Source organism: Cebus imitator, unplaced genomic scaffold (genome assembly GCF_001604975.1).
Source record: "Cebus imitator isolate Cc_AM_T3 unplaced genomic scaffold, Cebus_imitator-1.0 Scaffold163, whole genome shotgun sequence".
NCBI lineage: Eukaryota > Metazoa > Chordata > Mammalia > Primates > Cebidae > Cebus > Cebus imitator.
The window spans coordinates 81,743-94,068 of NW_016107478.1; the positions used below are offsets into that span (position 1 = coordinate 81,743).

The window sequence follows — 12,326 nt, forward strand, 5'->3', positions numbered from 1 at the left end:
CCCCTGAAATACACTGCAGGCAAACAAAGAAAGGCACTGTTCACACTGAATTCTGCACCAAGCTAACCGCTGTACCTGGATTTTCTTAATCCCCATGGCCACCCTCTTGGGTCTGTTATCCAATTTTATAAATAAGGACATGGAGGCACACAGTCACCCCACTAGTGAGTGCCAAGCCAAGAACTGAACTCAAGCACCTCACTCCAGAGCCCTCCTTCCTGCTTTGTGTTCCCTATTCTATTTGCTTTACAAACATTTATGCGGCAGCTGCCGCGAGCAGAGCATTGAGGCTGAAGTGCATCAGGCAGCCTCTGCCTTCAAGGTTATGCTGTTAAATGGATGCAATAAATCTAATGGCCTGGGAATTGCTCCAATGAAGATAAATACAGCCGCAACAGGCAAGTCTGTCATCAGCCCTGCTCTGAGCCCCCAGTGACTCTCCTTCATCAGCACTGTTGGTGTGGTATTCAAGGCCATTCAGGATCTGGGCCCCCGCCACCTCTACAGCTCCCACTCTGACCTCCTCAGCCCAGCCATCCTGAATGGTTTGGCTATGGGGCAGGAGGATGCAGGGGCTGAGTACTGATTGGCTGTGGAGTCAGGCACCTGCATCCCAATCCCAGCCCCACAGTGTACTAGAGGCCTTGGGCACTTTGCATAGGCTCTCTGTGCCTCAGTTTCCTCATCTGTAACATGAGCAGGATAACAACACACCTCATGCAGGTCCAATGTGGATTAAATGCATTAATCTACATGAAGCATGTAGGACACAGCTTGCCTCAAAGTACATGTTCAATCTATGACTTTGTTATTTGCTGTTCCCTAACTTCACCATGCTCTCTGAGCTTTGGGCCTTTGTGAATCCTGTTCTCTCTGCCTGGACCATTCTTCTTTCCACTTGTTGCCCTTCTACACCCAACTGCTCCTCCTTCACTATTTAACACATAGCCTTCAATCAGGCCCAAATGCCTCCTCAGGAAGCCCTCCCTGTCTCCTTATCCCACGTGTCCCCATGGCACCTACACCACACTGCATTGTAATTGTTTACTTGATGGTTCTCGCTCTCTGTAAACTGAGTCAGGGACCCTGAGCTGTGTACTTCTGTAGTGCCAGGGCCTAGTACTGCACCTGCTCAGCACATAGTAGATGCACAACAAATTATTACTGACTGATGATATAGAGCAAGGAGTGATTAATTCTGAACAGATCAAGGATGGAAGCTACTACATATGATGGACTTGGGTCATGAAGTTGAAGAAGGAATCGGGGGGTGCGGTGCGGTAAGGTGGGAGGGCCTTCTGGCATATTCCAGGGGTAGTGCCTGTGCTGGCCTGGCTCAGTAACGGTAGCTGCCACCTCTTGAGCACTTACGATATGCCAGGCAACATTCTTGGTGCTTTATTTGGATCGGTTCACTTAATCCTCCCAACACCTCTAGAAGGCAGGTAGCTTCATAGCCCCATTTTACTGACGGGAAAAGTGCGAAGAGGTTAAGTAACTTGCTCAAAGTCAGCTGGCTAATGAATAGTAGAACCAGAACTTGAATTCAGGACTCTGCTAAACCCCTCAGGAGATATCGGTATTAACGAGACCAGCCCCCTGCCTTCAAGGAGTTTGCAACAGACCCAGCTGCCCTTGCCTTCTCAGTCCAAGCTTATAGTAAAGTCTTGGCACTCACTGTGTCGTGCAGTGTCCCCAACCTGTCTGCCTGGGTAGAAGAATCCACTGTCTGCGGAAACCCCCACCAGAGCCCACATTTGAATCCCCATAGCACTCAATACTCTGCCAATGGGGCTCCCGTCAGCCTATGAGCTTTTCTTGGCAAGCCTTGGCAGCAAGTGCTGCCCTGGAAAAAGGGCATCCTGAGATACCATGAACTGGTGCCACCTTTTCATTCTCCTGGCCCTACACAGTTTTAATTAGCTAAGAGCAATTAAGCTTTAACCATAGGGGCTCATTAGCAGCCTTGGGCACTGCTGGCTTGACAGGAACCCCTGCACCAAGATGGTGCTTAAAGTTGCCACCCCATTCTACTGGCCATAGTGCACCACCCAGCTACCTTCTGTGCAAAGTATCACTCAATATATAGGCAGCTCCACTTACCAAGCATCTGCTGTGGGCCAGGCCCTGTTATTCCCATTTTACAGATAACTGAAGTGGAGGGACTATGAGGAAGTGCCTTGCACAAGTGTCACAGAGATAGTAAGTGGCACAGACAGTCTGACTCCAGAGTCGGTAGTTGGAGTCACTATAAGTAATTTTATTTTTATTTTTGAGACAGGGTCTCTCTCTGTTGCCTCGGTTGGAATGCAGTGGCATGATCTTGGCTCACTGCAATCTCGTTTCCTGGGCTCAAGCCATCCTCCTACCTCAGCCTCCCAAATAGCTGGCACCACAGGTGCCTGCCACCACGCCCAGCTAATTTTTATATTTTTTGTAGAGATGAAGTTTTGCCATGTTGCCCAGGCTGGTCTCAAACTCTAGGATTATAGGCATGCGCCCAGCCTCATTATTTTTAAGTTATGCAAAATACCTTGACTTTTTTCAAATGTTACTTAAGTTTGCAATAACATCATAAAAAAATTTTCCCATTTTCCACATTATAAGAAAACTTAAAAATCATTTTCCTAACTCTAAAACAAAGCCTCACATGCCCTTGGATGCGTAACAATCCATTCTAATAGGCACTCATGCATCTCGGTGTGGAAACGGATTGTGGGAACTCTGGAGACCTGGCACTCAAGTAGTTAAGGAAACGATAATTTCAACAGATTTCTGCAAAACTCCTTTATGGATAGCCCAGCAGGTGTTTCTTCCATTAAAACACAGAATATTAATGGAGCCCTTGATTTACATTCTAAGCCTGATTTACACAATGGTTTTGTTATGCACCAGCCTTTGTCCCCAAGTATTAATTCTGCTAAATATTTCCCAGGCAGTCGCTGCTAGATCTCCCCAAGGAATGAGCAATGATAATACAGCCTGTACCTGCTATTCTGCCAGCATCCCATTTCATCAATTTATGGCAAGAGGTAAAATTGGCAAGTTCAGAAATGAGACAGTAAGGTACACAGTTTATTTCTGCCTTTCCTCTAAGGAGATACAGCTATTTTGCAGGTGCCTCCTAATTCTTGCCTGTGGCATTTCCCAGGAAAGTTGTCAAGCATCTTATCAAGAAAACAAGATCCAGGTCTTGAGATAACAAAGTTAACAACAGAACCTGAGCTCCCAGTGGGGGAATTTCCTAAGTCGTCTGGTGTAAGGGAAGTAAATGTCTCTGAGTGCAGACTAAGGGGTAATGAAGCATTTCATATACGTGAGCTTGGTCAAGCCCCAACCTCCCCCGCCACCGCCGCCACCCTGCTACAAGGTGGGTACCGTTTGCACGAGTGTCTCACCGATGGAGAATCTGAGACGCACATAGGGCAAGTAATCTGTCTGAGGTCACATCCCCAGTAAGCGATCTAGGATTATGTCTCTTCACGGCTCTGATCTTTTCGCCAAATCACGCTGCCCCTGGCTACTAGAAAAAATGCTGGCTTCGTGATCAGCACACTTAGGTTTCACTCAGCCTTGGGCAAATCGGTGTCCTCCCTGTATTTCTCTCCCTATTGTAAACTAAAGAGCATGGGCATCTGTTTCACGAACTTACACAGCTTTGGCAGCTCAGAGGCTGATCCAGCCAGTCTTCTCTTCACTCAGCAGGACTGACCAGAGAAGGCTGGCGCCTGGCCTGTCCTCAGGCATTCTGCAAGTCGGATGACGTGTGGCGGGTTCATTCCTGCTCCAGGCCCACTTCCCAGCCCAGAGCCAAGGCCAGCTTCAAGTTTTCCTAAATTCTAAAGCTCTGGGATTCTAGATCATCCTCAAGTCAGTCTAGACCTTGCACATTAATCAAAAGTCAAATGAACTGGTTCTCTATTTCTGGAATCTGGTTTTTAAAAGTGCTAACATTAGGCTAACCTCCCATAAACAAGCAAGCTTATGGAGCATAAATTTAAAGTTAAAAAATTATTCAGCCAAAAAATAAAAATAAAAATAATTTAGCCAGTCAAAGTGGCACAGTACCTGGGAGGCTGAATTGGGAGGACTGCGTAGCCCAGGAGTTAAGTCCAGCCTGAACAACATAGCAAGAACTCGCCTCTCTCTTTTTTTAAATATTTATGGAAAATCTTTTTTTTTCTGAGACAGGGTCTGGCTCTATCACCCAGGCAGGAGTGTAGTGGCGCCATCTCAGCACACTGCAACTTCCACCCCATGGGCTCAAGCAATCCCCCCACCTCAGCCTCTCCCAAGTAGCTGGGACTACAGGTGTGTGCCACCATGCCCGGATGTTGGCCAGGTTGGTCCTGAACTCTTGGGCTCAAGTGATCCTTTGGCCTCAGCCTCCCAAAGTGCTGGGATAGCAGGCTTGAGCCACCGTGCCCAGGCAAACACCTGTTTCTTAAAAATATATATACGTAAAGCACCCATTTACATGAATCTTGCTTTCTCACATACTTTAGGCTAACTTGGTTAGATATATATAATTTAGTTTTACAGAGGCTAAGCAGTGTAGTGAGAAGGGCAATCTGGCTAGTGCCTGCCATCTAGCTGTGATAATAGCTATGCATCCTTGGGTAAGTTGCTGAAATAGATCCTCATGCTTCCTCATCTGTAAAATCAGATAACAGCATCTATCTTACACAATTGTAAAGTCTGAAAATGGCATATAAAGTGCCTAACAGTGGCCAGGTGCAGTGGCTTACACCTGTAATCCCAGCACTTTGGGAGGCCGAGGCAGGAGGATCACTTGAAGCCAGGAGTTGGAGACCAGCCTGGGCAACAAAGTGAGCGAGACCCTGTCTCTTAAGAAAAAAAAAAAAATTAGCCACTGTGGTGGTGCACATCTATAGTCCCGAGCTACTCAGGAGGCTGAGGCAGGATTGCTTGAGGCCAGGAGTTTGAAACCTGCTGCCTCAGCAACATAGGGAGACCCCATCTCTGAAAAATAAAAATAAATAAATTAAAAAGTGCCTCACACTGGTGGCATATGGCAGATCCTCAACAAATAAATGGCCAGCCCATTAAAAGCAGAGTGAGCCTATCAATCAGTCTGATAATGAACAACTGAAATTACTAAAAGAAATGCCCAGCTACAAAGTGGGTCCAGAGGAGGCAGCTTATATACCAGGAGCTCTCAATTGACTTTGACTGCACATTACAATCAGCTGGGAAGCTTTAAACTTCCCAATGCCCATGCTACATATACCCTACATGTAACCAGACCGTCTGGGTGGGACCCAGATGATTCCAGTGTGCATGGTTAAGATCCTCTGCTTTGTAATCGAGCCTTACTAGGTTTGCTCTCAGAATGCACGTCTCCTAGCCTGAAAATCGGAAGTATTTCAAAGGAACCCTGGGCCTGGAGCCCCAATTGGCAGGGCTGGGAGCTGGTAGAGCTTGGCATACACATTCATTAGAAAACCTGATGCTGGCCGGGTGTAGTGGTTCATGCCTGTAATCCCAGCACTATGAGAGGCAGATCACCTGAAGTCAGGAGTTCAAGACCAGCCTGACCAACATGGAGAAACCTCATCTCTACTAAAAATACAAAATTAACTGAATGTGGTGACACATGCCTGTAATCCCAGCTACTTGGGAGACTGAGGCAGGTGGAGGTTGCAGTGAGCCTAGATCACCCCATTGCACTCCAGCCTGGACAACAGGAGGGAAACTCCGTCCCAAAACTAAAAAAAGAAAACCTGGTGCTGTGTGCTTGGGAACCGGGTTCCTCTACCAGTATCAGGCTGCCCAGAGGTTGTTTAGCAGGTGGAACCACTGGCCAAAACATGAACTGCAGTGCACTAGGAATTAGCTCAGGGCCCTGGCCTCAGGGAGCTCACCGTCAACAAGAGACAGGACCACTGTACAATGAGCTGTGTACGCACAAAACAAGAAGGGATGTGATCGGTGCTGTGGGAGGCAGGAGAACCACCATTCGGAGCTGCTAGGCAGCTTTTTAGGAGGTGCTGGCTGAGCTTGGTCTTGATAGATTCTTGTCAGATACAGACATGTAGAGACCCTAAGGGGCCATGGATGGAAAACTTGGTTATGTTCCTAATCTAGGATGCAGGAGCAATGAAAGTCATTGGCATTGCTGAGGTAGTTCTAGCCTGCTCTGTTTGCCATGGAATTCAGGCAGAGGGGAGTTTTTTTTTTTTTTTTTTTTTTTTAAAGCACAGCTTCTACATGAAGGACACAGAGACCAGCTCTTAATATTCACCCCATCATGGCTCTAGGATCCAACTCTGCACCTAGGATAAGGTCACCATGGCAGCTGAAGCCTGTGCCCCATACTTGTGGGAAGAGGTGGTTTAAACCACATTTTCCCAACCACCCGGTTTTTTATGTGGGGGGTGGGGGTGTGTGGGAACAGTCAAAAAAGAAAAGAGTAGGAAGCTGTTGCACCGTTGAAATGGCAGATGTTATCCTTGTTTCAAATTAATGTGCAAGGCTCCTTCCAATAGTTTGACTTTACTCAATCAGTAGAACATGATCTCAGTGCTTAAGCCATCTTAATGGGGCCAGGTCTCTTGAGGTAGCTTTTGGGCCATCAGTTCCTCTGACTGGAGGATCAGAGGAACCAGATCCGTCTGTCACAAACCTCTCATGGAACCCCCCAGTGACCCGTATAAGGATATTACAGATCTAGTTCCATTTTCTCAAGTTACAGATGGGGAAACTGAGGCCCCAGCAGGGGTGGGGGATGTGTCTAAGTCACCAGTGGGTTGGTGGCAGTCAGATCTCGATTCTTCTCCCCACACTCTCAGCCCAACTTCTCGGTGGAGGCGGGCTGGCAGGCCTGCCCTCTGGACAGAATGTAGCAAAAGGCCCGTGGTCAAACTGACGGCTGGTGGGGAAGGTTGTGGGACCCTCAGCCATCAGCCAGTCTCATCCTACATGTGATTTACGAGAGGCCCAAGACTGGAACTTGGGTCTCTTGCCTCTCAGCCTCCTAGAAGCTTCCACAATGGAATACAAAAGGAAAGGTATAGGGCAGCATGGCCAGTCTGAAGAAAGGGATCAAGTTAATGACTTAAAGTACAAATAAGCTGAACAAATGACTAGATAAAAATTGGCATCCCTAACATGATCTCACCCTCCATGAGCTGTGCTGTTCCCGGAGAGAGCAGTCCAGGAAAGGGGTAGGAAAATGCAGTGTTAGAATGAGCACCAAGGCTGCAAGGTGGGGGCAGGGGTGGGCTGGGGACATTTAGATGGTCTGCACTTGGGTCAGTAAATCCATGACTCCATCTTTGGTGAGGAAGACCACCTCACCAGTGTTCTGACACCAAACCTCAAAATGTGCAGGGTCCTCCAGGGCCCTCTTGCCAGTGATTATCACAAAGGGGTAGCCAAACTTATTGGCATCTTTCAGTCTGTTTCCGATGGTCAGATGGGTCCTGTCATCCAGGAGCACCTCCCCGTGAAGCTGAGGCACTGCCTCTGTGATGTGGTCGTACAGCTGCCCTGCGAGCTCAGAGGCCGCCTCCTCCTTACTGCCCTTCTTCGGGGGGATGAGGCAGGCTTGGTAAGGGGCCAGTAGGCTGGGCCAGCGGACACAGTCTTCTGTTGAGAGGACTTCAACGGCAGCAGCCAAGATCCGGGTCACGCCCAAGCCGTAGCACCCCATTTCAGTCAGGGATGGTTTGCCGTAGACATTGGTAAACTGGGCATTGAAAATGGACGAGTACTTGGTACCCAGGTAGAATGTGTGCCCCACCTCAATGCCTTTGGTTTCGGTCAGTGGGCCCTGGCAAGCAGGGCAGTTCATTTGTGACATGCCTAGCGTCTCCACGTTGGCTGAGAAGCTGCAGCTGGGACAGATGGCAAGCCGGTCCTCTCCAATATCCATTGGGAGCTGGAACTCATGAGACATTGTGCCCCCGATGCTGCCCACATCGGCCTGGACCTTGACAAATCGCAGCCCTAACCTGTCGAACAGGCTGCAATAGGCATCACACACCAGGCTGTAGGTCTGCTGGGCGGCCTCTGGGGAGGAGTCAAAAGTGTACATATCCTTCATGTAAAACTCTCGGCAGCGGAGAAGACCAAAGCGGGGCCTGGGCTCATCTCGAAACTTCCTTGTCACTTGGTACAGCAGGAAGGGAAGCTGCTTGTAGGACAGTTTCTTTTGGGAGGCAATTAAGGCTGTAATGGCTTCCTCGTGAGTTGGTCCTAAGCAGTACTCCTTGCCATGTCTGTCTCTAAGTCTCAACAGCTCCTTGCCCATCAAGTCCCACCGGTTAGTGGCTTGCCAGAGCTCTGCCGGGCTGAGGCTGGGCATGTTGACTTTCTGGCCCCCGATGGCCTGCATCTCCTGGTCTATCACTCGCACGAGCTTCTCCATGGCACGAACAGTGTACGGCAGGAGGTGGTAACAGCCGGGGCTTGCCGGGTAGATGAGGCCCACCTGCAGCATCAGCCGCTGGCTCTTACAGGTCAGGTCCCCAGATCTGCCCTCCAGGGAGAGCACCTGGTCTTCCCGAAGGTTCTGTGGCTGGAACACACGAGACAGCAGCAGACGCCGCCCTCCTCCTGGGACACAGTAGTGAAACCTATGAGGAACAAACCCAGAGAGCTGGTGGCCGCAGGTGGCCAGGGCGGGCAACGCTCTGCATCTTGTCAGCAGCCCTTCCATGACACCCTGGCACGAGGAAGCACCTGGAGAAAAATGAGTGTGAGAATGAGCATCACCTGTGTTCCAACACAATGAAGCAGCCGACCCAGTCTGCTCTCAACAAACTTTTAAGACAGCCATTGATTTGCAGATACAAATCCTTCCATTTCTAATATCCTAGCAGATCAAAGCACTATTTCTCTAACCTCTTACTTCTGTTTTTGAAAAATCAATATTTTCCTGATTATAAAAACATTAACAACATCCTGTGGCGAGACAGCAGCGTGTAGTGACTGCACAGGTTCTGGAATGAGGCAGCCTGGATTCCAGTCGGGCTTCCCACTGGCTGCACCCTACGTAGCTGGGGACACGTGTCTTAACCCCTCTGTGCTGTTTCTTCATTTGTAAAATGGTAATAACAACAGGACTTACCTTGTAGGCTTATTGTGTACAGTTAGAAGAGTTATAAAAAGTTCTTGGAACAGTATCTGGCATGTACTATGAGCTCAATTGATGTCTGCTGTTATTATTATAGAAAATGAGGGGGGAAATCTGAAAACAAAAAAGAAAAGAAGGCCAAGCATGGTGGCTCACACCTGTAATTCCAGCACTTTGGGAGGCCAAGGCGGGCAGATCACCTGAGGTCAGAAGTTCGAGACCAGCCTGGCCAACATGGCAAAACCCCATCTCTACCAAAATTACAAAAATTAGCTGGGCATGGTGGCACATGCCTGTAATTCCAGCTACTTGGGAGGCTGAGGCAGGAGAATCACTTGAACCTGGAAGGTGGAGGATGCAGTGGGCTGAGGCTGCACCTCTGTACTCCAGCCTGGGCAACACAGTGAGACTCTGTCTCAAAGGAAAAAAAAAAGAAAAGAAAATAAACTGTAATCCCTTGGCCTGGAGTTGATTGCAGCTGATGTTTTGTTATGATGTCTTTTGCGAGCCCTGTCCTTTACACATCTCTCTCTTGTCCCTCTCCCTCCCCCCAACATTGAAATGTCATAGATCTCTTCCCTCTTCACAGCACACACTCCCTGGACAGCCTGCAGGCTGAGGGCTGACTCAAATCTCCACCTGCCTCCCAGAGAATACACCATGCAGGTACTTCAAACTCCGCGTCCCAGAATGAACTCAGCATCCTATCCCAAACCCACTCCCCCTTCGGCACTGCCTATCATTGTGAATGGCAGCAAAAGTTGCACTTTGTCCAAAGCAGAAAGTGGGGTTCACCTGCCCTGCCCCTCTCTGTGCCCCACATTCACAGCCCTCTTGGCCCTCTCATTCCTACCTCTTCACTTGCTGTCCAATCTGTCCCTCTTCCCTCCACAGCCTCCACCCAGGTCCAGGCCACCCTTGTCTCTCACCTGGAGCATTGCAACAGCCTCCCCAGTGGTTGCTGCCTTCCATTCCTGCCCTCCTTCAATCCATTCTCCATGCTGCAGCCACAGGGGAGACTTCCCAAGCACAGATGGTAACAGCTTTTCTTGCTTAAAATGGCCTCCTACTACCCTTAGAATAAGGCTGAAGCCCACATGAGCCTCATCTCAGCACTACCCCCTCCCTGATCTGGCTTTGCCATGCCCACTTTTTTTTTTTTTTTTTTTTGTGGTTCCCCTTTACCCAGGCTGGGTGCAGTGGCACCATCTTGGCTCACTGCAGCCTCTCCTCCTAGGTTCATGCAATTCTCCTGCCTCAGCCTCTCGAATAGCTGGGACTACAGGTGCGTGCCACCACACCTGGATAATTTTTGTATTTTTAGTAGACACAAGGTTTCACCATATTGGTCAGGCTAGTCTTGAACTCCTGACCACGTGATCCGCCTGCCTTGGCCTCCCAAAGTGCTGGGATTACAAGTGTGAGCCACTGAGCCTGGCCATGCCACGCCCACTCTTAAACACACTGTCCCTTTTGCACAGAACATCCCTTTCCCCTTTTCGTGCCAACATCTTCCCATCCTCCAGGCCTCAGGATTACCATCCTCTCCTCAGGAAGCCCTTCTTGTCCCACTCCCCATACCCCCAAAGGGCTGGCTTTTCCCACATGGCCCACTTTTCTCCTAGAGTTCCTGCCCATTTGGCTGCCTATATTGCCCCAGACACTTGGTTCAGTGCAAGCAAGGACCTGTCTAGCTTGCTCACCACTGTGTCTTCAGGACATGACAGGGGCTTACCAGACATTGTCCAATAGGCAAGTATGTTCCTCTGATTTTACAAAATATTCACACATTTCTAATGGCAGTACAACATTCCAAGGATTGATTACATAAAAAATCAGTAATTGGTTTTCTGTTATATATAATCTATAAGGAAGAGAAGCCTTTTTTTGGTTATATATTTGAGAGAGACGTTGGAATGAAATTACTGAATCAAAGGCTATAAACTCTTTTGAGATTTTTGATTCATATCACCAAATTTCGTGAGTACCGCTACTTTTCAGCACAGTCCATGCAGCAAAGCTCCCAGCAGTATACCGGGAATGGGTTACTGATACCCCTCAGCTCTAGGGAGCTGAGATCTCCCAGCTGGTTACCTCTAGCAGCCTCAGGTCCTCCAGCTGGTTTTCTCCAGCCTCAAGCAGCTTCATCCATTTCCCCTGTGCACTGTACAAATGTTTAAAGGTCTGTACTGCCACAGAGTCCTAGTGCGTGGCTTTGTGGGGATGTACAGGGCATGCAGGCAAAGCACATGAGGATTCACCCCTGGCTCCACACTTCCTTGTGATCCAAGCTTACTGAGGTCAGTGGCTCCAGCCAGAAACTCATCCTTGATTCCTCTTAAAGCAAATGAGTCTGTCTCCAAGATTTCTCTTAAGTCCACCCCTCCATTCTGGCCCTTACTGCCTCAACATTGGGTTAGCCCCTCAATACCACCTGCTACATGACAGTCACCAGTGGTTCTGAAATTTAATTGAGCATCAGAATCACTAATCAGAAAAGCTGAACAGAAAGCATTTACAACGTTACCTGATACATATTAAGTGCCATAAACTGCTGCTATTATGATGATGACGCCTAACTCAGAAAAGGGAGGCTCTGAGATATAAAGTCACTTGTGTCAAGCCACACAGCATATAAACACAGGGTCAGACGTGGAAGGCAAGGTCCTCGCTTCCAAATCCTACAGTTTCCATCACGAACTGTGCTACATTAAACAGCAATGCAACCCCAGGCCTAGTTCTAAAAACCAGCTCGGCCTTCACTCGCTCGGTGACTCCGGTCCAATCACTTCGCTCCGGACCTCTGTTTTCTCCAACATAAAACAGGAAGGCTGGCTCAGGCAGCGGGGGGTCCAGGGCCTTTCCAGAACTGGCACTTCGAGAACACCGCATGACTCTCACGACGACCGAGGGAGACCAGTAAGTGCCACCAGTAAGTGCTGCCCTCCAAGGACACGGAGACCAGGAGACAAGGAGTATTCAAAAGTTTATGTGATTCTCGGCCCGCCCCAACTCAAGAACGGGATGCACGTGGGAAAACGGACACCAAGGTCCTAGGTCTCCGCGCCCAGAACCGCGTGCTCACTTCACTCAGCTGCCCGCGCCCCTCCCTCAGGTCTGGCAGTCACCCACGTTCACCTACCGAAATCCCAGCCCAAGCCGCGCTCAAGACCACCGCCGCGTCAGACCAGCGCGCCTGCGCCACGAGCAAGTCGCGCCCCTAATC

At 49.1% G+C, this 12,326-nt stretch overlaps 1 protein-coding gene across 4 annotated transcripts; it reads right to left on the minus strand.

Annotated features, from left to right (window-relative positions):
- Window positions 1-6,497: 6,497 nt before the first annotated feature.
- On the minus strand, window positions 6,498-12,326 carry PARS2 (prolyl-tRNA synthetase 2, mitochondrial). 4 transcript variants are annotated; one of them, XM_017543972.2, is made up of 3 exons: window positions 12,243-12,326; window positions 11,971-11,976; window positions 6,498-8,706 (listed from the first exon to the last, which is right to left on the minus strand). In XM_017543972.2, the coding sequence occupies exon 3, from the start codon at window positions 8,681-8,683 to the stop codon at window positions 7,256-7,258; it is 1,428 nt and encodes a 475-aa protein (XP_017399461.1). In that variant the 5' UTR covers window positions 8,684-8,706; window positions 11,971-11,976; window positions 12,243-12,326; the 3' UTR covers window positions 6,498-7,255. The 4 variants fall into 4 exon arrangements, with proteins under 4 accessions (XP_017399461.1, XP_037599979.1, XP_017399462.1 ...); XM_037744051.1 differs by lacking the exon at window positions 11,971-11,976 and having other exon boundaries at window positions 6,498-8,600; XM_017543973.2 differs by lacking the exon at window positions 11,971-11,976.

Bases quoted from the DNA above. Each gene is read 5' to 3' on its own strand.
- PARS2 (XM_017543973.2), bottom strand. From the start codon at position 8,683: ATGGAAGGGCTGCTGACAAGATGCAGAGCGTTGCCCGCCCTGGCCACC.